General features: G+C 43.1%; 1 protein-coding gene across 1 annotated transcript in view; it reads right to left on the reverse strand.

Moving 5' to 3' along the window:
• Positions 1–27611, reverse strand: part of DRD2 (dopamine receptor D2) — a 684149-nt gene that overhangs the window by 277612 nt on the left and 378926 nt on the right. Inside the window, exon 2 of the mRNA XM_063943186.1 lies at positions 8015–8312. Within this exon, the coding sequence (XP_063799256.1) occupies positions 8015–8281 (267 nt within the window). The 5' untranslated portion in view covers positions 8282–8312. The remainder of the gene's footprint in view (positions 1–8014; positions 8313–27611) is intronic.

The raw sequence follows: 27611 nt of genomic DNA on the forward strand, positions 1-27611 counted from the left end.
GGAGATACTGTATTTTCTAAGACAGTGGTTCTCAACCTCAAACCTGATGTATCATCAACAGGTCACCTGTGCATGAATAAATAAATCCACAAAGCCTGACCTGTACATGGGGACTGGTACTGGAATTGAGAACCCCTGTTCTGAGCAATAAAGACTATGCCATTCCGGGAGGCTCTAAGGAACCATCCTCCAACTACAATACTAAAAGCAGTATGGATGGTGCAATGGTTAGCAGTTCTGCCTCACAGAACTGAGGCCATGGGTGCAATTCCCGCCATGACCCTAGTTGTGTAGAGTTTGTATATTCTTTCTGTGCATGCATCGAGGTACTCCGGTTTCCTCCCATAAGCCAAACTATACTGGGAGGTTAATTGGTTCCCGACAAAAAAAAGCCCTAGTGTATAAATGTGTATGTATATGGGCAGGCTAGATGGGCCAAGTTGTTTTTATCTGCCATCAAATTCCATGTTTCTATGTTACTTTTATGACTGAAGTTTCACTTCTATCCCCAGCCACAAGATATACAGTATGTGATAGACACCCTAATACATGTCAGGGTCACATTGGCTGGCCCTCTTCCTTTCAAAATTAACAATAATTTCAGTAATAAGTTAAAACAATACAATACATTTAATTAAAGAAACATATGTATATCAGCAGGCATTATAAACAAGTGTTATAATTAATTAAAAATCAAACAATAAATCTGGAAGAATCTGGAGCCTGCACATGAATGCTCCAGTGGTTGCATGCTGCCCTAGGATGAAAACACTGACTACAGAAAATGCCAGGATGATCTGAATATAACAAAGCCTCTAGACGCAGAGGGCAAGGCTCCTGAGTTTGCTGATGTGATTGCTGTATTAAACATCTATTGGATTGACCAATGACCTTAGATAAGTATAAGTGTACAATAAACTCATATTTATATATTCACGTTATTTGTTGAAGTTCTTTTCTGGGAATCCACTTATCTCGAACGTAACCACCTAAAACACATTCACCGCTCAGGACTTTTCACAATGAAAAAATAAACCTACAATAATGGATCTATTTTTTTCTGCTTCACCTCTGATAACAATAATAGAATACATGTATTATAATGAACAGTGAAAGAGATCAAAACTGTGGAACCTCCTCTTTGCTCTTCATCCCTGGGGTTTTCACTATTGCTTTGGAACAAAATTAGACTCCCCCCTCTTTATGACATAAGTATGTGGCGAAATTTACATGCAGTATACCTGGTAGACTGTATCCTACCTGGTCAACTGAAAAGGTGTATTCAATTATTATTGCTGCAGATCACCAGCTGACTGAGTTCAGTCAAATGGAATAGACTGCAACATGGTCAGCTAGAGATCTGAAAACATTTATGAAGGTGGAACATAAGTGAATTGCATATTTTGCTTCGGCCTCATGTATGGTAGCCATGATACCCAAAACTCAAAAGGCACTTATTTAAAATGTATAGGGAAGTGGAGGGTGTAAGTGATTTGTAAGAGAAGTGAGGATGGATGACCATAATATTGTCTGCACAGTGCTAGGAGGGATGATCAACCAAAATCATCTCTCCTATTGATCTGACTCTGATATGAGCTGAGTACAGGTGAAGTGGACTCTGGATACAGGCCCCTAAGCCTCATGGGCCCAATAGAATCAGTACCCCCTGCACCCATTATTATCCTTCTCTTTGTCTGCAAGTGAAAATGCACATCACTAGCTACAAAAAATAGAGTCAATTGCATAAAGATCACATATTTGCTCTGATGCGTAGATCTAGCCTGACAAAACAGAATGGGTTATTTCATAAAAAATTGCTGAAGCGATGCAAGCATTGGTCTGATTACTGATGATATGTATTTATGCAGAGGTGCAAAAAAATTCATTATGCAGAGCTAAATATTCTAATGTTTACCCTACCTTGGAGGTTACATTAATCGGAACACAGTGATTTTCAGGGGGAATGAATCCACCACAGTCAAGGCACATTTTAGGCTTAGAAATAAATGTAATTTATGTTACTATATTGACACAGAATGGTTATATTTAGCACACATGTCACCAAATGGTACTGTTACAAATTATATAATTTATAAATGTATAATTGATCATACAAAATGTAGGGAAACTTTCAAATTAATTGAATTGTTTATCTAATATAGTCTATGGATTCTTTGAAGTGAGGTTTCTTATGCGGATAATAGACGGGCGGATACAGAATTGGATGTGCAAGAAACTCAGTTTGGCCAATGTAATGTGTATGTTTTTGCACTTCGTAAACTGAGTGTACAGAAATGCAGATGATGTAGAGAAGTGCACAAAAAGCTGTTGCATTTCCACTATCAGCATGACTGAAAGGGGATATCTAGGTGGTAATGGTACAGTTGCACATAGAAAATGTTCAGAATGAGCATGCTGACTGAGTTGTAGGTTATGCAAAGTTATGCATATGCATATCTATGTCTTCATTTGACTCTTTTGCACCAAGGATAGAGTTGGTGTAAGCAAGCACTAATAATGATGACAGCTATGACACTTAGCATACAGAAAGGGGACATACAGGTGCGCATAACTCAGCATGAGGGCAAATACTGTATCTACATTTTGTTCCGTGCATGCAGGAAAAACTATAGATGACTTGCATGTGCACAGTATTTGCAACTGCACCATAAATAATGCATTGACAATGACAATGGTTTAGTTTTGCATTGACAAAACAGTACTGAGGATTGAATTTGTTTTCATACTTATAATTTCTTAGTTTTCCCATGATCTGACATTCCACTGTTTAGAGGGGAATTGCTGATATATTATATAGACTCACTACCATTATACAACTCTGAGGCAGTGATGAAGCAGTTAATTGATTGTTATGTTGGCATAACACAGTAGCTCCGGTCCTAAACTGACAAACACACAAAGATCATATTGTTTTATTTTAACTCAAGTACTTTGCTTTTTTTGTACATACCGGTATTTTTACTTAGAAATTTGAATGCTGACAAAAAAGATCTTTGATCCTCCTTTATCTTTTAATGTTCCAGGAATGTAACTTTACAATAGTCAACATATTTTAAAGGCAAACAATGTAATTGTTCACTTTATTTTTGTTTTATCTTTGCTCACAATGACATATGTGTCTAGATTTTTAACCATCATCATCTACGCCATCATCATCATCATCATCATCATCATCATCATCATCATCATTTTTCTCCCAAATTTCTGTAGTACTTTTTCCTCTCCTGATCTGGCAGTACTAGATCTTTTCTTGATCAAATGTTTCTTGATTTACTTTAGAGCAGCGATGGCCCACCATACTGTACACATTACATTTAAATTAAAAATAAAATGAAAGTCTAACAACAACCTCATGTGCACAACCCAAAATGTCCCCACATGCCCCATAGCTACAGTATTATGCAAAGTGATGCCTAGTGAGCAATTCTTTTTATTTTAAATGGATCTCCTCAGCAATTTTCTATCATCACAACCTCATCAGTCAGGCTTTTATTCCAAATACTCCACAGAGACTGCGCTGACAAGATTGTCAATGAGTTGATCACTGCTGGCTCTAAATTAGATCACTCAGTGTTGACAACTATCATCCCATAAAAATGCTACATTTCCTATAGGGGAGATGTATTATGCCAGCATATAAAGTTTGATAAATGTATGGTCTGCTTCGCCCAATATCAAGATGAAGAAGGAACAATTACTGATGCTCTCTCTCTTATGGCACCTGTGACTGATGCTTGCATTGAATCTGGATATGCTCTAGTCCACAGGTTCTCAAACTCGGTCCTCAGGACCCCCCACAGTACATGTTTTGCAGGTCTCCTCACAGAACCACAAGTGAAATAATTAGCTCCACCTGTGGACCTTTTAAAATGTGTCAGTGAGTAATTAATACACCTGTGCACTTGCTGGGTTACCTGCAAAACATGCACTGTGTGGGGTCCTGAGGACCGAGTTTGAGAACCACTGCTCTAGTCTAAACTTCCCAGCAGAACCCGCAGCTGATACGGTGACACTGAAAAAAAACAACTTTATATTTTTGTATACACACTCCCTGGCTGCATATTCTGACAAAAGAGAAGAGAGAAAGAATGTCTCTTTGTTGACGCACATGAGATAATTGAAAAATAACCTTTAATATATTTGTTAAAAGATGTCCAACCACGAAATAAAGACAGACAGTTACCATACAAAGTGAATAAGTGTTAATAAACTTTATTAACATTTATTCACTTTGTATGGTAACTGTGTATTTCTGTTGTGTTGTTTTGTCTTTATTTTGTGGTTGGACATCTTTTAACAAATATATTAAAGGTTGTTTTTTAATTATCTCATGTGCGCCAACAAAGAGACATTCTATCTCTCTTCTCTTTTGTACAAACTAATTTGTCTCTGGTAGCACCCCCGAATATCCAGTGGGAAATATACGATTTATTGACGGATATTAGTCAGGGTTTTCTTGAAGTTAATACAATTTACATTTAGCTGGTGCAGAGCATTATCCCATTCCCCTATCCCTGTTAAGCATATTCTGAGAGCCAGTGCCAATTATGTGCCAGTGCCAGTCCGAGCTGCAAAATTGCTGCACTCATCGGAACGTGTATCATTCACTATTCATAACTTTCAAAACCTGATCTAAATATAGCGGTGCTATCACTCTGCATATTTTACTGCATTAATACATGCAGGGAAATGGTAACTACAATAACTTGCGCAATTACCACTAAAATGCTTAAATGTTCATACATCAACCTGTATGTCTACAGGACATGATCCTGTCCAGTTCCTCTACCTATTTATCAAGTCACTCTGTTAGTGTTTGTTTCTGTGGCTCTAACTCCTTTCCACCCCCCCTTGTCAGTTGGAGTGCCACCTACCTCAGCATTAAGTCCTGTTTTTGCCTCTTGCTAGAGCTTTATAAGTAAATGTTCATATATAATGAAAATAAATAATTATCATTTCATATTTTAGTGCATTCACTTGGCAGTAGGAGTTTGGAGTTTCCTCAGAGCCTGCTCAAAATAAAAAAATGCTATCATACTGTATATAAACTAAAATGCAATGGCGCGCCCCAGTGTCCATTTTTTCCACATGAAATGGTACATGCATGCTAGTTTGACTTTACCAACAATGGAGACATTTTGTGTACTGCATAAAAAAATAGATTTGGAAAAAGAGGGGTGAAATCCTTAATGGCGCTTCTAGTGAAACGATTGCTGCCTTCTAGATCCAACGGTGGATTTATCCCAGATAGTCCAAAAAATGAAACCGATTATACCTGACTCTTCGCCGGGAGACAGTACAGCTAAGTATTTGTTTTAGCACTCTCACATTTACCATCACTGCTTGAGCGATAGCGCCATCTAGTCCACACCACCACTACTCCTTCTGCATAAAAAAATAGTTCTGCCATGCAAAGTAGCATCTTATTTTGTACAAATACTCTTTGAATAGCACTGGGATAGGCCTAAAGGAGCAAGATGGCAATGTTTGCAGATAAAAGCTATTTGAACAGTTGAATATACAGTAGTGAAGGTATTGCTAGTCATGTACGGAGTCATGTACGATGCACCAGTACAACTAGCTTTGTAGACAAGTACTGAAATTAGAATTCAGTTTGCAGAGCAAGATTATGATATTCGGGATTGGAGGAAGCCTTTCAAGGTTAATGTAAGGTTTTACATACTGTATGGAGGGCTGCACAGACATTTTCAGTCCCCAAAAGACTTGAGCACCAGCTCTGAGCTATTAGAAGAGTTCTAAACTTCATAACCACTTCATAAACTACACCTTTCATGGGAACCACTTTCATTCTGAGTAATGTAGCATAAATCTTAACACACTCAAAACTGCTGCCTGTAATAAAGACAATCCCCACACTCTCCAAAGCCAAAGCCTAAGCAGCATTTTATTAGCAGAACTGAGGATTTTCTTTCTAGAAAGGGCTGATATTAAAAGGACAGGTGCTTATAATGTTTACACTTCAGCACCTCTAATACTGTTTCCTCCAAAAATCTATCATACTTTTAGGTTCCTGAGGCTTCTCTTATACCACTTTCACATCGCTATGCTTGATCACACCCAGGAATTGGAAAAGGGCCCTTCCCGGGCGTGACTCGGCATTGGACCTATCAGACTTGCTTCCCAACCCTTCAATATGCCGGGTCGGGTTGCAATCGGGCACAGGGATGGAGCTGGCATCGGGGGCGAGTGCGGAGGCGGCACTGGGAGATGATATCATCTCCACGCGGCCTCTGTCTATGCTGTGAATGGGTCTCATATCGACCCGGCAACCCGTTCACACTGCACCTGACCCAGTAATAACCCGGGAATAACCCTTCTTTATTCCCGGGTGAAATTACCGGGTCAGGCAACCCAGGAATTCATCAGTGACCCCTTTCACACTGCACAGCGACCCGCGTTTACCCGGCAATATACTGGGTCGATACTGGGTTATTTATGCTGTGTGAAAGGGGTATTAGTAACACTGAGGTTTGCTGGATGGGCCAGATGTGTAAATTAATAGTGTTTGGTAATGCACATTAGCTATGCTTTGTAAATTACCTCTCATAACTTGTGTACAAAGAATAGTTTCTTAAAAACAAAATACTATATTAAATATATATATATATCTGAAATAATGTTTATTATAAATAAGCTTAGAGTTTAATTAATAGCCTAAAATCCCCAGTAATACACATAAATGATATACTGTATTAGAACAACAATCTAGGTTTACTAGATACAATCAAGCTGTGAAACGATTGAACCTACTGTATATGAATGCAAAATAAATCCTTATTATATAAAGGCAAGAGTAAAATACATATAACATAATCCAGATGAAGGTGAACTCACTATCAGACAGTAACAGTAAATTAGACAAAGGTTGGGACACAATATAAAGAAATTAATTTGCCACTTTTTCATAACTCAGATACTGTCACTTTCAATTGCTCTGCTTGGTACAAATCATCTGAAATTCAGCACACATTTTTTTTCCCCACAAGTACTCTATAATATGGGCTGTTAGAAGTTAGAATAGATCTGTAAAGTTTAGAATTCTTTTTTTTTAAATAGAACAAAGCAGTACAGTGGCTGCTAAATCACTACTTGTCAAGCTGGATGGAAATTCAATCTTGTCTTATACATTTCAGTGCCAGTGACTGCTATCAGCAATTCCGTTATGAAACCTGCTGTACTGTAGCTTAATTTTTATCTGTAATAGGTACAGTATCAGCCCAACAATGTCTCCTTATAAATATAGTCAAAGAGATGCCACTTAGTTATGAGTTCAATTTAGTACTACTGAAAGCACTAATGGCAGATTTGCCATAGTCCCAGTGGTTTCCGACTTTTCTCCATGGTATCATGCTGGATCTTTATGCTCTGGATGCAGAACTCAGCTTAAACCTCTGGGCTTTAAACAGTCAATTTACCTGCATTTTTCCAGGATAGGTACTGTATGCAATCCCTGCTGTTCCTTTCAGCGCCCACACTTACATATTGACTTTATCTATTTCTTCCTCACCTGAGGCACCTTGGAACACATGTGACTTTCTCAGAGTTATGACGGATTGTCTATAAAAGTGCAGCAGTCACCAAATTTATGATTGGTAAGAGCAGTCATGTTGCCAGGTTATAGTAATATAATTAGAGAACTCAAGAAAATCACTATCAAGTACAGTACTTCATTGTCTTTGGATTCTTCATAATAAGACCTGTGAGTGCCACTGCTTTGGATCTAACATTTTGGTATAAGAATACCCCATAGGGCACCAGGGCAATTATTTCTATATATTTTTGGGAGAGTACCGACTATTGTCACACTATACATATGCCTGTGTGTGTACACAGTATAAATAAAAATCTTTATTATTATTATTATTATTATTATTATTATTTAATGCAGGTTTAGCATTTACATATGTAGGTAACATTATTAATGTGTAATATAATTCAACAAGTCAACTAATTAGTAATATAAGAAACATACCTCCAGGTATACCACCCACGGCATCACTAAGGTTGCCACTAAAAGGTCTGCAACAGCCAAGCTGACAATTAGGTAATTGGTGGTGGTTTGTAGAGCCTTTTCCCTAGAAACTGCCATGCACACCAAAACGTTGCCAAAGACGATGACGAATATAAGAAGCGTAAGAAGCATGGCATAATAATTGTAGTGAGTCTTTTGTTCGATGTCCGTACCATTGGTGCCATTATTAAATTCATCATTATACATAGACAGATTCTTTAGATCCATGAAGGTGAGAAGATCTCTCTCCAAATTATTCCTGCAAAAAAATTGAAGAAAATGTTTAGAGATATCAAGTACTGATACAGTGACCTATTTAATGAATAAACATACAAAAAATATAATGGCTTTTAAGCCTTTACGTATAGACTGAATTATGTGTTCTGAAATAAACCTGTACATGTATGGTAACTCTTAGTATAGTTTGTGAATAAGAAAAATGAAAAATTATATAATTGTAGCGTATATTTCTTTTTTGTTGGCATTTTATTTATTAGCGTGATTAGTTTTGAAGCACTGATGCGGTACCATATTTTTACACTTGTCTTCTGGCTCCCTGTAACTACGTACTCCTCATGTTTCCAAATCATATACAGTATAATTTACAAAAGTGTCTCAACAAGTAATATATATATTTTGTTACCTGCATACTTCACTTTGGAGAGTTTCACTATGAATAAACAGCATGCTAGGCTTCAGTATTATGATTACTTCAACTGTACATAGAGTGGTAGATTACATTATGTTTTATTTAGTGGCCAAAGCGAAGGTTGGAGAATTACTTTTTAATTCAGTTGAATGTTAAAACTGAGTGTCCCCTAATTTGCAGAACGGTTTCTACATTCTTCCCATAGGAGTTTCTATAATGGGTGCAGTGTGTGTGGTGCACACTGACCCCTAGGTCCAGGGGGGCTCACACCGCACACAGGGGGTCATTCCAAGTTGATCGTAGCTGTGCTAAATTTAGCACAGCTACGATCATTCACATTGACATGCGGGGGGACGCCCAGCACAGGGCTAGTCCGCCCCGCATGTCAGTGCTGCCCCCCACCTGCAGAAGGGCAAAGGCATCGCACAGCATCAGCGGCGATGCCGCCGCCCAGCCCCCTCCCGCCCAGTGACCGCCTCTGCCTCTGCCCCGGAGAAATGCACATGCACAGTGAACTCTGGCATTATGCCAGAGTCTACTTGCTGCCGGAGAGGAGGGGGCCTGCGACGGAGGTTGCATGCGGGTCCCATCCTCTCTTAAGACGCTCCTGATTCTTCCTGAAATTACTCTTCATGGCAATATACACAATTCATAATAAAATATATGTATACTGTATATGACTCATCTCTTCAGTTACTGGTGGAATCTTAGCATGACTCTCTATGACTAAAGAAATCAACTTAGTTGTGTTTAAGAGAGATATGGTAAGTAGAACTTGTTTGTTTGGATTCAGTAGGATATCCCAGCAGTCAGGAGATCGATGCCGGAATACCGACAGCTGGAATAATGGTGGTGAGCGCACTGTGTCCCCTTGTGGGCCTGGTGGTGACCGTTGGTCGCCACAAGGTTTTATTTTCCCTTGGGTGGTGGTGTGAACCAACACCCGAGTGGGGATTCCGGGCAGCAGTTGGGATTCCGACCTGCGGTATGTCACCGGGTGTCCGGATTCCAGCATCGGTATCCTGACTGCCGGGATCCCGATAGCCGGGAACATGACTGCATACCATTTGTTCTAAATGTAATTTTGTCCCTGATACTTAATAACAGACACCATACTGGAAATTTTGTATTATAAAAACAGTCATGAAGGCAAATCAGACTATGTAAGAGATTATCACATACAATCACTCTGGTTGAGCTATTAAAAGTGTGCATCTATAATGATAGAATAGGCATGATGGAAGGATAGTGAAGTGGGAGAGTAAAAGAAACCAGAGAAAAAGAGATGGCTGAATACCCAGCTTGCTAAACAAACTCATTATTATATACAGATGTATTTTCATTTCCAATCGTGTCTAAGAAAGTAAATTCGAATAACTGGCGAGTAAAATTATAAAACATAGCTACAGTAATAGGTCTCAGCAGTGGAACAAGGAGTCATGGTCTTGGATAATGCTCTAACTATAATGCTACAGATGTATGTATATATATATATATATATATATACACAGTATATATCCAAGAAATAAAGGAATTGATGTCTCGGAGAATGCAATTAGCATATTAGTTTATATAGTTGCAGAAGCCACATTTTGTATCTAGAGTGATCCTTTCTCTATACAGCTTGAGAAAGGATCACACTAGGGCAGGCCTGGCCAACCTGTGGGTCTCCAGCTGTTGTAAAACTACAAGTCTCATCATGCCTTGTCACAGTTTTGCTATAAAGGAAATGCTAAAAGTGTGGCAGGGCATGCTGGGATGTGTAGTTTCACAACATCTGGAGAGCCACAGGTTGGCCAGGCCTGCACTAGGGGCCAAATGTAATAGAGTGAGAGTTTCAAAAAGTGAGAGATTTGGTAAGGTTTTGCATTTTTTTTTTAAGTGGCAATCATTTACACAGCAAGATCAACCTGGTTTTGCATCGTAAATGATTGCCACTTTAAAAAAACCTGAAAAACCTTCCCAAATCTCGCACTTTCTGAAACTCTCACTCTGGGGCAGATATATTAACCTGGAGAAGGCATAAGGAAGTGATAAACCAGTGATATGTGCAAGGTGATAAAGGCACCAGCCAATCAGATCCTAACTGATAATTTACATATTGGAACTGATTGGCTGTTGCCTTTATCACCTTGCACATATCACTGGTTTATCACTTCCTTATGCCTTCTCCAGGTTAATACATCTGCCCCTCTGTTACATTTGACCCTAGATTGGAAAACATTGCTTCCTCAACTAAATAAACTAATATGTTAATTGCAATCTTCTGGAGTGCCGCCTATTCATTGGATTACATTATCCTTTTGCTATGGCACCTGCAGCTAACATATCTTTTGCGGTGATCAATCCAAAAAATGAAAACAGTTAATAACCATTTATTGCTATAAACCATAGAACATGTTGCATTACTTAGGAAATCATAGCCATGCTATACATCAAGTAACCATGTCGGCCAAGCAAAAGTGTTATTGTTATTGAAAAAGGCACTTAATCCCTTGCTTAAGTGTGAACGGAAATATCCAATTACTGGAATGACATTTAACGTAATGTTCCAGTTGCTTCTGCAAACAATGTCCCCTAAGAAATATTGACAATAATCACCTTTTCTAACCTGCAGAACAAATTCAATGAGCCTCACTTATCCAGACAATGCTGTCTTTCTGTTACTGTGTCTTGTTATCCTTGTGCACAGTGCTCATGGCTGATCAAAATCGTTAGCACTCAGATGAACATATTTTCCTCAATATACACTTCCTGTATTCTATGTAAAGATGCAGATTTATTTTCAAATAAATGAGTTTAAATTTGAATATTAAACATTACGGCTGCTTGGAGATTTATCAAGCATATGTACAAGGGGCAGGGCCAAGCATGTAGTGGAGTTGCCATGCCCATTTGTGAAAATCAGAGCCCATTTTACCTTCTGGGTGGCTCTCTGAAGATGGTTTGGTTCCATTATATTTGGGGTGTGGCTGTGTCTCCTTGTCAACAAAGGCCCCACACATTTTGTCGCCAATGGTAAAAATAAAAGATTTGAGATCGTAAGTCAGAGCACATTCATACAGGGGCATTTCTACAGAGGAGGGGGCCCGTAAGCACCTCCGAGTGGGCCCCCTCCTCTGAACGGCGCTGTAGACTTCGACTTTGTGCTGGAGTCTACTGCACATTCACAGGTCTCCGGAAACATGGAGCCCGCCATGATCCAGAGACCAATTTGGTTACCGCGCATGTGCGGTGGGCATTTTGGTGGCGATTTCCGCTGCGAATGCTGCGCCCGTCGCTGGACTCCGGTAAGGTAAGTATTTAAATGGGTGCAATGTGTGCGGAGTGCCCCCCCCCTGGATCCAGGGGCCTGTGTGCATCGCACACATTGCACTCATTATAGAAACGCCAATGCATTCATAGCTTACATTTTCAAAGAAGTGAATCCTAAAGACACATGTGTTGTTTTCTGTGTGTTATTTACTAGTTACTGTTAGTATACATGTTACTACTGTCTACTTAACAAAGACATTGGGACATAGAGCTTAATTGGATTGGGTTGTATGGAAATTAGGTTTACCGTATGTTGCTCCTGGACTACATGTACAGAAAAACAATTTGTCTCCTGTGTGTACACTTGATTTGCTAGTAGTCACAGGGCTGGCTCTACCATTAGGCAGCTTTAGGTCACTGTCTAGTGTGCCAAAATTTTTTACACCAGCTCTGACTAGTCATCATCAGTGTACTCTTGCATTTACTTCAGTGTACACTCGCACCTAACTACTGTATACTAGTTTCAAAAGAAACAGCTTTAGACAGGTGTACCATGTTTACACTTATGCCCAGGTACTGTATGCTTACCAGCAGGTTTGTCAACACTCCTTTGATGAACTTTTCCTTCATGAGAATGTATCAATACTGCACAGTTACGCTTTTCATTCATGCAAAAAAAATGCATTCAACTGTGCATCTTCCACTTATACATTTATAATGGGTTACTCTGAACTTACTTTTTTGGCAATCATCCAAATGTCAGCTACTTACTGCATTGATATTATGCTGATGAATGGAAGTTAGAGATAGCTGCTCTTGAGAATAGCCCTGAGACTCCGGCATTAAACTTCATTGCAAATAAAATGTTTGTAACAGCAGTGAGGAACTATAATGTAGTTATGAGTACTGTTATAATAACACAGTGGTGGAACTTTTGAGAGGGCATCTGCAGGTATGATTTTAAGGCCCTTTGCCCTGGCAACCCCCATGTTGCCCCAACAGCAGTGAACTGTCATGCTATACCTGGAAAAGAAAGATATGTTCGTGGAGCTGTGCATATGTAGAAGGTGCATGTTGGAGGTTGCGCCTCTGCCAATCCACTCCATGTGTTAGTACATGTCATTCATGTGAGGTAACAGAGGCAACACAGAGCATGCCTCCAACAGTCTGATTATAACTGTCACTCCTTCTTCCCGCTGACGCCTGGTGGCCAATGCTTCCATTGCCTCTGGGAGTTATGCCACCTTCATAATAGCAAGCACAGGGTTGTTACAAGAATTGCTAATCCTTGAACATGAAGAATGAATTTCCTTGCTAAATATCCTACAGAAAGCATGATGTTAAAGGAAACAACCACAAAAAATTCAGATACAGCTGCTACTCATAGTTGGTGGTAATAGTAACCTAGGGGGTAATTCAGATCAGATCGTAGATGTGCTAAATTTTCACGCAGCCGCAGCAGCCAGCCCCCCCAACAATCCAGACATGCCTCCATTGTCCAGACCACGCCCCACCACCGGCGTTCTGGTGCCGTTGGCACACCCCCTCCCGCCCTGAGAACTCCTCTGCCTGTCAATCAGGCAGAGGTGATCGAAGTCCTGAGATGCTTTTAGCATCTCACTGGGCTCCCAGGGTGCGTACGCACAGTGCAGCCGCTGCGCGTGCACACTCCACAAAAGGATTCAGACTGAGATTGCTGCCGCGATCCAGTCTGAATTAGCCCCCTAGTTGGTCAGGAACACACTGAACATTATGCAGCATAATCACTCAACATTTGACACCAAATTCAATAATGTAATGGCAGAAGCAGGTCTCCTGGCTTTGATTCCATTATCCTGTCATTTAAATCAAGTGAATCTGCAATATGAAAGCAAGAGCCTTCTCTAGAACCAAATCTAGAAGGAGGTAGTATACTGTAAGTATAAATGGTCAAGAATGGATTGTTTGCTAGTACAGGTTGAGTATCCCTTATCCAAATTTCAAAATCCCACATTTTTGGTTCCCCTACTGAGATGATGACACGTATACATATATATTATATTATATATCTATATAATATAACTATATATACACATAACATAATATATAATATATATATGTCTTAATCTCGGTAAGGGACCCATGTGGGATTTTGAATTTTGGATAAGGGATACTCAACCTGTAGCTGATTGTACAAATTTCTGCAAACACTAATTCATGCATCATGACTCTACTCACTGCTTACTCCCTACATGCATCAGATATTCCAGTTTTTACTCTACTGCTGTGTTTGGTGGAGTATAGAACAGAGGAAACACACAAGGCATCTCCATGTGATCTATTCTGAGTTCCAGTGCCATGATCAGTGTGTTAGGCGCCGGGGTCCGCTCGTCGGTGCGGCCCGGCGCCTAGCAACCAGGGACGCCGTGCGTGTACAGCCGCCGGCTCCCTGGCAACGCTAGACAGGATAAGTGAGTTTACTTTGGTGAGTGCTGGGTTCTCTGTTTGTATTTATTAGAGCGATGTGGTCATGGGCTACATGCACCCCGCCCTGTGAGTGGTAAGTACAGCTGTGTACCCCGCTTCTGTGGTGGAGAGTGCAGTGTTACATGCACCCCACCCTGTGAGTGGTAAGTGCATAGCTGAGCCCCGCTTCTGGTGCGGTGAGTGCTGTGGTTTTTACTCTGTGTGTATATGAAGGGGTTAATCTATGGTTAGCTCTTATTAACCGTGGCCACTAGCTTTCTCATGCACCCCTGTGTGGACTTTATTATCCTGAACCTGTCTCAGCTGTTTTTTAGCAATCATCTTTGAGCCAGTGCAATAGGTGACTAGTGTGCCTTTAAAAGCCATATAGTCTGTGGCAGGTACACACTACATCTAGCAGGCAGATGATGCAGCAGTGTGGTAGTCAGGTTTTAAGACTCTGTGATAGTGTAGGACCTGTATGAAGGTGGGGTACCTTGAATCGGTATACAGGCTTCCGTGCATTGGCCAATCCACCAACTAAACCCCCATCATTTATTTATTGAATTGTTGAGGATAAGTGAGTTTACTTTGGTGAGTGCTGGGTTCTCTGTTTGTATTTATTAGAGCGATGTGGTCATGGGCTACATGCACCCCGCCCTGTGAGTGGTAAGTACAGCTGTGTACCCCGCTTCTGTGGTGGAGAGTGCAGTGTTACATGCACCCCACCCTGTGAGTGGTAAGTGCATAGCTGAGCCCCGCTTCTGGTGCGGTGAGTGCTGTGGTTTTTACTCTGTGTGTATATGAAGGGGTTAATCTATGGTTAGCTCTTATTAACCGTGGCCACTAGCTTTCTCATGCACCCCTGTGTGGACTTTATTATCCTGAACCTGTCTCAGCTGTTTTTTAGCAATCATCTTTGAGCCAGTGCAATAGGTGACTAGTGTGCCTTTAAAAGCCATATAGTCTGTGGCAGGTACACATTACATCTAGCAGGCAGATGATGCAGCAGTGTGGTAGTCAGGTTTTAAGACTCTGTGATAGTGTAGGACCTGTATGAAGGTGGGGTACCTTGAATCGGTATACAGGCTTCCGTGCATTGGCCAATCCACCAACTAAACCCCCATCATTTATTTATTGAATTGTTGAGGATAAGTGAGTTTACTTTGGTGAGTGCTGGGTTCTCTGTTTGTATTTATTAGAGCGATGTGGTCATGGGCTACATGCACCCCGCCCTGTGAGTGGTAAGTACAGCTGTGTACCCCGCTTCTGTGGTGGAGAGTGCAGTGTTACATGCACCCCACCCTGTGAGTGGTAAGTGCATAGCTGAGCCCCGCTTCTGGTGCGGTGAGTGCTGTGGTTTTTACTCTGTGTGTATATGAAGGGGTTAATCTATGGTTAGCTCTTATTAACCGTGGCCACTAGCTTTCTCATGCACCCCTGTGTGGACTTTATTATCCTGAACCTGTCTCAGCTGTTTTTTAGCAATCATCTTTGAGCCAGTGCAATAGGTGACTAGTGTGCCTTTAAAAGCCATATAGTCTGTGGCAGGTACACATTGCATCTAGCAGGCAGATGATGCAGCAGTGTGGTAGTCAGGTTTTAAGACTCTGTGATAGTGTAGGACCTGTATGAAGGTGGGGTACCTTGAATCGGTATACAGGCTTCCGTGCATTGGCCAATCCACCAACTAAACCCCCATCATTTATTTATTGAATTGTTGAGGATAAGTGAGTTTACTTTGGTGAGTGCTGGGTTCTCTGTTTGTATTTATTAGAGCGATGTGGTCATGGGCTACATGCACCCCGCCCTGTGAGTGGTAAGTACAGCTGTGTACCCCGCTTCTGTGGTGGAGAGTGCAGTGTTACATGCACCCCACCCTGTGAGTGGTAAGTGCATAGCTGAGCCCCGCTTCTGGTGCGGTGAGTGCTGTGGTTTTTACTCTGTGTGTATATGAAGGGGTTAATCTATGGTTAGCTCTTATTAACCGTGGCCACTAGCTTTCTCATGCACCCCTGTGTGGACTTTATTATCCTGAACCTGTCTCAGCTGTTTTTTAGCAATCATCTTTGAGCCAGTGCAATAGGTGACTAGTGTGCCTTTAAAAGCCATATAGTCTGTGGCAGGTACACATTACATCTAGCAGGCAGATGATGCAGCAGTGTGGTAGTCAGGTTTTAAGACTCTGTGATAGTGTAGGACCTGTATGAAGGTGGGGTACCTTGAATCGGTATACAGGCTTCCGTGCATTGGCCAATCCACCAACTAAACCCCCATCATTTATTTATTGAATTGTTGAGGATAAGTGAGTTTACTTTGGTGAGTGCTGGGTTCTCTGTTTGTATTTATTAGAGCAATGTGGTCATGGGCTACATGCACCCCGCCCTGTGAGTGGTAAGTACAGCTGTGTACCCCGCTTCTGTGGTGGAGAGTGCAGTGTTACATGCACCCCACCCTGTGAGTGGTAAGTGCATAGCTGAGCCCCGCTTCTGGTGCGGTGAGTGCTGTGGTTTTTACTCTGTGTGTATATGAAGGGGTTAATCTATGGTTAGCTCTTATTAACCGTGGCCACTAGCTTTCTCATGCACCCCTGTGTGGACTTTATTATCCTGAACCTGTCTCAGCTGTTTTTTAGCAATCATCTTTGAGCCAGTGCAATAGGTGACTAGTGTGCCTTTAAAAGCCATATAGTCTGTGGCAGGTACACATTACATCTAGCAGGCAGATGATGCAGCAGTGTGGTAGTCAGGTTTTAAGACTCTGTGATAGTGTAGGACCTGTATGAAGGTGGGGTACCTTGAATCGGTATACAGGCTTCCGTGCATTGGCCAATCCACCAACTAAACCCCCATCATTTATTTATTGAATTGTTGAGGATAAGTGAGTTTACTTTGGTGAGTGCTGGGTTCTCTGTTTGTATATAATATAACTATATATACACATAACATAATATATAATATATATATGTCTTAATCTCGGTAAGGGACCCATGTGGGATTTTGAATTTTGGATAAGGGATACTCAACCTGTAGCTGATTGTACAAATTTCTGCAAACACTAATTCATGCATCATGACTCTACTCACTGCTTACTCCCTACATGCATCAGATATTCCAGTTTTTACTCTACTGCTGTGTTTGGTGGAGTATAGAACAGAGGAAACACACAAGGCATCTCCATGTGATCTATTCTGAGTTCCAGTGCCATGATCAGTGTGTTAGGCGCCGGGGTCCGCTCGTCGGTGCGGCCCGGCGCCTAGCAACCAGGGACGCCGTGCGTGTACAGCCGCCGGCTCCCTGGCAACGCTAGACGCCGGGCGCACGGAGCCGCTCTGACCCTAGCAACGGGGACGCCACGTTCGGGCCGCGTTCCCCGTTGCTGGGTCTGTTCTAATTGTATCATGATGTGCTGATTGTATCATGGTGTGCTGGCCGTGCAGCATGCAAGCTGCACGGCATTAATTGTGATGACCCAGTCTGGCTCCTGATTGGGGAGCTCACACTTATAAGCACCCTTTGGACTTCTCACAGACGCCGGTGATAGCTTCCTGTTTGCCTTTGTCAGTTGCAGAGAGTTTCCAGTCCTGCTCTATCCGGTTGTTCCTGTCCTCAGTGGTCCTGTACTCGGATATTTGTCATCTATTCCTGGAGTCTGACCGAGCACCTTTAACATCCTGTGGTGTTCGTGAGTCGCGGCGCAGCCGTGTGTTGCGGCTTGTCCGCTTACTGTTTATTATTTAGTTTATTTGTGTTCTGGAGCTTTTGCAGAGGATTCCGCTCCCACAGATCCACTCTGGTATCCAGCGGTGCTGGATAGGAGTAACGGATCAGTGGATCTTTGGTTGTCCTTTTCCCTGGCGGCTAGTCCGCACATACCTTGGTTTAAGTTAGTTAGCTTGTAACCCCTGGCCTGGTTGCTTAGTCAGAGGGCCCCTTGTTATCACCCTGTCTCGGATTTCCCTTTGTCTCCCATTAAGACCTGAGGGGGCATCGGGGTTGGGCAGACATAATCCGCCCTTCGAACGCGGCTGCCATGGGCTCAAGCAACCATAGTCTCGCAGGGGATTTCTGATAACACGGGCGAGACAACGGAGTTAGGGCGCCAGGGGTTACTAGGCTCTCCTGCTCCCACAACCAGCAAATCTTCCCAGTACTCAGACCTCTGCCATTAGATCTCCTCTGGTCTGGAGTACGGGAATCATAACATTATCACCGGCCAGACAAAAAAAAAATTAAAATTAACAGGAGTTGATTTTTTTTTACTTATTCAGTTGGGAGATTTTTGTCGGCCTCATGAATCCCACCGGTGTTGGGCCAAATCCTGGCCAGCTTCTAGTTAGTCAGATTCAAGAACTTACTCAGATGGTTCAGGATCTGTCCCTCCGGGTGAGGTCACAGGAAGATCTGTTACGGACTTCCCCGAGGGTCATTCCTGAACCAAAGATGCATCTGCCTGACCGTTTTTCTGGGGATAGAAAACAGTTTTTTAATTTTAAAGAGTCTTGTAAACTTTATTTTCGTTTAAGACCAGTCTCCTCAGGTACGGAGGCTCAGCGGGTTGGAATTATTATTTCTCTGCTTCAGGGGGATCCTCAGACCTGGGCTTTTGGTTTAAAGACAGACGATCCAGCCTTATTGTCTGTAGACGCCTTTTTAAAATCGTTAGGGCTACTGTATGACGACCCTGATAGAGAGGCGTCCGCTGAGAGTCAGTTGCGTGCTCTCAGACAGGGTAGGAATCCCGCAGAGATTTATTGTACGGAGTTTCGCCGTTGGTCGAACGACTGTGGATGGAATGACCCAGCCCTGCGCAGTCAGTTTCGCCTCGGCTTATCTGAAACTATTAAAGACAGTCTCCTTCAGTATCCCGCTCCTGAGACTCTCGATAAACTCATGGAGCTCTCTATTAAGATAGATCGTCGGCTCAGAGAGCGGAGGGCTGAAAAAGGAGCGTCTGTCGGGTCTACTCCTTGTGTTTTTTCCATCCCTGTGGACATGGAGGAGCCTATGCAGATAGGTCTCTCCAAATTGTCTCCTGAAGAAAGAACCAGGAGGCAAAATTCTGGTCTTTGTTTATACTGTGGAGGTAAGGGACATTTTGCCCGTAGTTGTCCGAACAAGTCGGGAAACTTCCCGACCAAGTGAGTTGTGAGGGGGTTCACTTTGGTCTGCAGCTTATCTCCTCAAATAATTCACTGTTAGTTCCTGCTAAAGTTTCCTTTGGCAGCCTCTGTTCCTCGGTCTCTGCTTTTGTGGACAGTGGAGCTGCAGGGAACTTTATGGATTTAACATGGGCCAAGGCCTTAGGTATTCCTCAGTTAACCTTGGGTAGGTGTGTCACCATGCAGGGTTTAGATGGGAGTCCCTTGTCCAATGGGGTTATTTCTCTCTGTACACCTCCTGTTTTACTTTCGGTAGGAGCTCTACATTCTGAAAAGATTGAGTTTTTCCTTACCCATTGTCCAGCAGTTCCTGTGGTTCTGGGTCACCCTTGGCTGGCATTTCATAATCCCATCATTGATTGGCAGTCGGGGGAGATCTTACAATGGGGTACCATCTGTAATAAAGAATGTATTACGCTTCCTATCCGAGTAGCTGCCGCCGTTCCCGCACCCATTCCTGTGGAATACCAGGATTTTGTTGATGTATTTTCCAAGGGCAATGCGGATATTCTGCCTCCCCATAGGCCTTATGATTGTGCCATTGAGCTAATTCCTGGTGCCACGTTGCCTAAAGGAAGGTTATATGCATTGTCTGGTCCTGAAACTGTGGCCATGAATGAGTATGTGAAAGAAAGCCTTGGGAAAGGATTTATCAGGCCATCCAAATCCCCTTTAAGTGCAGGTTTCTTCTTCGTAGAGAAGAAGGATGGTTCTCTCAGACCCTGCATTGATTTTAGAGCTTTGAATAAAATCTCAGTAAAGAATACTTACCCTCTGCCGCTGATCTCTGTCCTCTTTGATCAGCTACGTTCAGCTGTGATTTTTTCTAAGATTGACCTGAGAGGAGCATATAACCTCATCAGAATCAAGTCAGGGGATGAGTGGAAAACGGCATTCAGTACTCAGTCAGGCCACTATGAGTATCTGGTCATGCCATTTGGCCTGTCTAACGCTCCGGCAGTCTTCCAGGATCTCATTAACGATGTGCTCCGTGAATTTCTTGGAAGGTTCGTTGTAGTCTACTTAGACGATATTTTGATATATTCTGATTCTGTAGAACAACATGTTACCCAGGTGCGTCAAGTTCTAAAAAAATTACGTGAAAATCACCTGTATGCCAAGCTGGAGAAGTGTGAATTTCATGTTACGGAGGTATCCTTTTTAGGGTACATTATTTCCCCTCGGGGATTCTGTATGGAACCAAAGAAGCTCCAAGCCATCCTTAGTTGGGCGCAACCCACCAACTTAAAAGCAATTCAGCGCTTTTTAGGGTTTGCGAACTACTATAGAAGATTTATTCACTCTTTCTCTGACCTAGTTGCTCCCATTGTGGCACTAACTAAGAAGGGAGCAGATCCTACCAATTGGTCACGTGAAGCTGAGTTATCTTTTCAGGCCTTGAAACAAGCCTTTGTCTCAGCCCCTGTCCTCAGACATCCCAACCCAGAATTGCCTTTCATTGTTGAGGTTGATGCCTCGGAGGTTGGAGTGGGGGCTATCCTATCTCAGAAGGATCCGGATTCCCTTGAATTACATCCTTGTGCCTTTATGTCCAGGAAATTCTCATCTGCAGAATCCAACTACGATGTTGGTAACCGGGAATTGCTGGCTATTAAATGGGCTTTCGAGGAGTGGAGACATTGGCTTGAAGGAGCGACTCATACTATTTCAGTTTTGACTGATCACAAAAATCTTCAATACATTGAATCAGCTAAGCGACTGAATGCCCGGCAGGCTCGTTGGGCTTTATTTTTTACTCGTTTCAAATTCATTATCACCTTCAGGCCAGGTTCCAAGAATACTAAGGCAGATGCCCTGTCACGCAGTTTTCTTCCAGTTCAAGACAACAGTCCTGTTACTCCCATACTGCCGTCCTCAACCATTCGGGCAGGCCTCACACAGGATATATTTACCCAGTTAAAGCTGCTTCAACATCAAGCTCCTGGAAATACTCCTGCTGGTCGTCTTTTTGTCCCTGAGTTTTTGAGAGCAACTGTTTTGACGGAGTTTCATGATAGCAAAGTTGCCGGGCATCCGGGAATCGCTAAGACTTTGGAATTAGTCTCCCGCTCAGTATGGTGGCCTGGTCTTTCCAAAGACATTAAAGAGTTTGTTTTTTCGTGTCAGGTCTGTGCACAGCATAAAGTTCCCCGTTCTTTACCCATCAGTCAACTTATGCCCTTGAATGTTCCTCTTAGGCCATGGTCGCATATCTCCATGGATTTTGTGGTGGACCTCCCTCTGTCAGCCGGATGCCGAGTCATATGGGTGGTAGTGGACCGTTTTAGCAAAATGGCCCATTTCATTGCTCTTCCCCGATTGCCATCTGCCCAGGGATTGGCAGTCTTGTTCCTCCGCCATGTTTTCAGACTCCATGGCTTACCCACTGATATTGTTTCTGATCGGGGTCCACAATTCATTGCACAATTTTGGAAGTCTTTTTGTGCTTCATTAAAGATGAAGTTATCTTTAACGTCCGGCTATCATCCCCAATCCAATGGGCAGACTGAGCGAGTTAATCAATCTCTAAAACAATATTTGCGTTTGTACTCGGCCAAACTCCAAAATGACTGGTCGGAGTTTCTTCCATTGGCGGAGTTTGCTTATAATAATGCCTGTCATTCTTCCACCAATGTGTCTCCATTTTTTGCAGTTTTTGGTTTTCACCCCAGAGCTAATTCATTTTTTCAACATTCCTCTGTCTCCTCACTGGCCCTGACCTCTCATCTTAAACTTATTTGGAGAAAAGTGCACCTGGCTCTCAGAAAAGCGGCATTCCGGGAAAAAAGATTTTCTGACAGGCTCCGGCGGCCGTGCACTTTTAAAGTAGGAGATAAGGTGTGGTTGTCGACTCGCAACATTAAACTTCGACAAACCTCAGCCAGATTGGGTCCTAAATTTATTGGACCATTTCACATTATCAAAAAAGTCAATCCAGTTGCTTTCCGGTTACGTTTACCAAAAACTTTACGGATCGGAAATACCTTCCATTGCTCATTGCTGAAACCATATGTTTCGTCCAGTAGATTTCCTCGTAAAATATCTCAGGGGAGATCACCTATAAATGTACAGGGTCAGCAGGAGTTCTTGGTGGAGAAGGTTCTCGATTCCAAGTTGTCCCGGGGTCGGCTTTATTTTTTGGTACATTGGAGAGGTTATGGGCCAGAGGAAAGGTCTTGGGTCCTGGATGAGGATCTTCATGCCCCGAGGCTCAAAAGGGCATTTTTTCGAGAATTTCCTCAGAAACCTGGCTTTAGGGGTTCCTTGACCCCTCCTCAAGGGGGGGGGTACTGTTAGGCGCCGGGGTCCGCTCGTCGGTGCGGCCCGGCGCCTAGCAACCAGGGACGCCGTGCGTGTACAGCCGCCGGCTCCCTGGCAACGCTAGACGCCGGGCGCACGGAGCCGCTCTGACCCTAGCAACGGGGACGCCACGTTCGGGCCGCGTTCCCCGTTGCTGGGTCTGTTCTAATTGTATCATGATGTGCTGATTGTATCATGGTGTGCTGGCCGTGCAGCATGCAAGCTGCACGGCATTAATTGTGATGACCCAGTCTGGCTCCTGATTGGGGAGCTCACACTTATAAGCACCCTTTGGACTTCTCACAGACGCCGGTGATAGCTTCCTGTTTGCCTTTGTCAGTTGCAGAGAGTTTCCAGTCCTGCTCTATCCGGTTGTTCCTGTCCTCAGTGGTCCTGTACTCGGATATTTGTCATCTATTCCTGGAGTCTGACCGAGCACCTTTAACATCCTGTGGTGTTCGTGAGTCGCGGCGCAGCCGTGTGTTGCGGCTTGTCCGCTTACTGTTTATTATTTAGTTTATTTGTGTTCTGGAGCTTTTGCGGAGGATTCCGCTCCCACAGATCCACTCTGGTATCCAGCGGTGCTGGATAGGAGTAACGGATCAGTGGATCTTTGGTTGTCCTTTTCCCTGGCGGCTAGTCCGCACATACCTTGGTTTAAGTTAGTTAGCTTGTAACCCCTGGCCTGGTTGCTTAGTCAGAGGGCCCCTTGTTATCACCCTGTCTCGGATTTCCCTTTGTCTCCCATTAAGACCTGAGGGGGCATCGGGGTTGGGCAGACATAATCCGCCCTTCGAACGCGGCTGCCATGGGCTCAAGCAACCATAGTCTCGCAGGGGATTTCTGATAACACGGGCGAGACAACGGAGTTAGGGCGCCAGGGGTTACTAGGCTCTCCTGCTCCCACAACCAGCAAATCTTCCCAGTACTCAGACCTCTGCCATTAGATCTCCTCTGGTCTGGAGTACGGGAATCATAACACAGTGGGCATCACCAATGCATGGAGTTAATTCCAACATGGAGCAGTAATGGTGTGAGCTACTTTGAGCAAAAAAAAGAACTCTCCTTCGCTGCACATCACAGCAAGTACTGTAGGGACCAGTGGGGAAGAGAATGAATGTTCTGTTGGTGGTGATGCCAGAAGGCAGAAAGGTAAAGTTGACAAGGTGAGAATTGTGGTGTTGCATATGTGGAAATGGGAGGGCAGCTGGGGTTTGTTTATTGGAGAGTATGTGAAGCATAAATCAAGGGAAAAGAATGAGCATATTGGGAAAACTAGAAGAAGGATAGAGAAATACAGTATGTGACATGGGTAAAGTAGGAGGGTTATGTGACAAGAGGATGGTGTGAAGTGGAGGCCAATGTACATACCAGGGCTTCATTTAATCCACCACTGTACATCTAATATGATTTATTAGCAACCTTTTACTAAATAAGCCGACTAGATATTTGCACATTTTAGTGAAAATATTATACGAGATGGATAAGTGCCAAGGTCACTTCTTTCTTGCACACGGGTGTGGTATGTAAGGTTGACAGTAAGTAGGTTGACAGGGATGCTAGGTCGACAGGGTCTTTAGGTTGACATGTTCTAGGTTGACAGGTCAAAAGGTTGACATGAGTTTTTTATATATTTTTTGGTGTTGTTTTCTCCGTACAGTGACCGGGAACCCCAATTAGAGCACCGTGTCCCCTCGCATGGCTCATTTTGCTCGCCACGCTTCGGGCAAGGTGCCTCGCTCCGCTACCGCTGCTCTCGGCACAGGTTACCATTCCCAATTGTAGTCCTCGTGGATCGTAAAGTATGAAAAAGTAAAAGAAAAGTTAAAAACCCTGTCGACCTAGAAACCCTGTCAACATACTTACTGTCGACCAGTAGTGGTCGACCAAAACATTGTCAACCTACTTACTGTCGACCTAAAGACCGGATCCCCTTGCACATAGTTTCTAAATGGGCAGATATACACGGGCCCGGACTGCCCATCTTGAACTTCTGGCAAATACCAGAAGGGCCGATGGGCTGGTGGGCTGGTCCAGCCACACAGAGAGCCGGGAAGTCTGCGTGCAGATCCCAACTCTGATTGTCCCCTCCTGCCACTCGAGGTGCCTGTCTCTTAGAAATATGGGGGTGAGCTATTTCCATGCCCCCCTGCAATGTGTGTGCACCCCTGTGTCGTGCACACGTACGCTAAAGGTGCGCACAGCCACACATGCACAAATGCAATTCTGAAAATGATCTCCAGTCCTTCACTGGATATACAGGTGTTATACATGTACACTTTGGACAAAGGACAGTACACTTCCTAACAACATATAACCAAGGAGTATGACCACATTAGTAAGCTCCTGTATATTTACAATCACTTTCAATCTTCACATATAAATGAACTGTGCACAGTTTTAAAAAAAAATAGTAATAATGAGCAGCCCCAAGCTTTACCATACTATCCCATGCAATTAACTGAAAAACTGTAATTTGGGACAATTATTGGTGTAACTGGTGTCCAGACGATAGGTCAATCCTAATTATGTTGAATCAATAGGTCAACCCCATATGGTCGAGATGCATTAGGTCTACATGGTCAAAAGGTTGACAAGGAAAAGGTCAACATTGCTTATGGTCGACAGGTACAAAAGCTCAAAAGGTTCAAATATGTCAATGGTTAACACACATATGGTCGACACCTGTTTGGATTTTTTTCATACTTTACCATCCACGTGGACTATCATTGGAAATAGTAACCTTGCCCACAGCATGGCAAGCGAAGCGAGATATACTAAGTGAGGTTCCATGTACTTTGACTGAGAAATCAACACCAAAAAAGCTTGAATATGTGTTAAACTCTTTTGTCTTGACCATTTTTCATGTCAACATGTTTGTGTCGACCTTTTGTACCTGTCAACCAAATGACCCTGTCGACCCTTTTCATGTGGACCATATTGAGTTGATCAAATAATCCATATCCTCTCAATCATACTGTTTTTCCCTAAACAATTGTGATTAACTGATCACAAACTGAATCAGAGGAGAAAAGAAAATTGCTAGAACATTAAATGTCTATAAAAATCAGGGCCATTTTGAGGGGCAAAGCTTAACATTACAAAAAAAAAGAACAGTTAACAACTACTGTACAGTATATAAAAGAATGTCAAGCCACAATAAGCTAATTATATTATAGACATTGTCTTCTTTAACAAATGTTACAATGGTTCAGATGAAGAATGATTTTTGCAATTTGGTTCTTTCAGTGGGATTATTTATTTTTACCAGAACTAGAGAAGTATTAAAGTGTTGTATAGATCAGCCTTGCTGTACTGTATTTCAGCACAGGGGTTTGTAGGTCTTCCGTAGTGGGGCAGAACCATGTACTTATCTACTACATTCTGTACAGATAGAACAATGCTCATCTATCCCTTTAATAGGATTAATTGAGCCAGGGCAGTCGGACTTAGGGGGTCATTCTGACCTGATTGCTCGCTGCAGTTTTTCGCAGCACAGCGATCAGGTCAGAACTGCGCATGCGCCGGTGCCGCAGTGCATCAGGGCATGGCTGACAGCCGATGGCTGTCGTTGCCTGTCAATCAGGCAGAGGCGGTCGCTGGGTGGGAGGGGGTGGCACAGCGGCATTTGGCTGCCGTTTTGTGGGCGTTGTCCAGCCAATGTAGGCGGTCTGCAGCAGCTGAGTGACGTCACACACAGCCACTGCGACCCGGGCAGCGACGAGTAGCTCCCAGCCAGAAATCAAAAGCTGCTCTGGCCGGGAGCTACTCCTGAAGTGCAAAAGCATCGCCGCTGTGTGATGCTTTTGCACTTCTGCGACAGGGCAGGGACTGACATGCGGGGCGGGCTAGCCCTGTGCTGGGCGTCCCCCCACATGTCTGTGTTTCTAATTGTAGCTGTGCTAAATTTAGCACAGCTACGATCAAGTCGGAATCACCCCCTAATCCCCTGCTGTAATTACTTAATCCCCTGCTGTATTGTTCTCTCTGTATTGTATTGCAGCTGAGAACAATAGATTAAAGTCTTATGCTAATTAGCCATGGTGCACCTAGGCGCAGCAGAGAAGCCTAGATGAGTGAGGCTCCATGTGTACATACAGTAGATTTTCTTTTAAACTTTATGATGTCCAAGAGCCTGATGATTCATGTATCCTGCCCTCAAACTCCTTGATGTTAGAATTTGTTCTGCTCATTGTACTGCTTCATTTTGGAGCTTTGGAAAAGGAAATAAATCAGTGCTGGCATAAGCTTCACTAATAACTTTTTTTCTAATTGAAGGCTTATTGGATTTCAATTAAGTTTAAAGAACTCTAATAAAAAGTTGGTATTTAATGTGTAAAAGTAATCCCTGTTTTAATACAATGGAATGGACTGTGGTATGGTATGCCGTTGGCCGGGCTCCCGGCGGCCAGCATACTGGCGCTGGGATCCCGACCGCCGGCATATCGACAGCTGGGCGAGTGCAAATGAGCCCCTTGCGGGCTCGCTGCACTCACCACGCTGCGGGCACGGTGGTGCGCTACGCGTGCCATGCTATTTATTCTCCCTCCAGGGGGGTCGTGGACCCCCAAGAGGGAGAAAAGTTGTCGGTATGCCGAGTGTCGGGATTCTGGCACCGGTATACTGTGCACCAGGATCCCAACAGCCAGCAAACTGAATACCACCCCTATTTTAAGGCAACAGAATATGCTGGCACTATAAAAAATAATTGTTAATAAATTAATTTTAGTCTTCAGGAGAGGCTATGG

Source organism: Pseudophryne corroboree, chromosome 10 (assembly GCF_028390025.1).
Source record: "Pseudophryne corroboree isolate aPseCor3 chromosome 10, aPseCor3.hap2, whole genome shotgun sequence".
NCBI lineage: Eukaryota > Metazoa > Chordata > Amphibia > Anura > Myobatrachidae > Pseudophryne > Pseudophryne corroboree.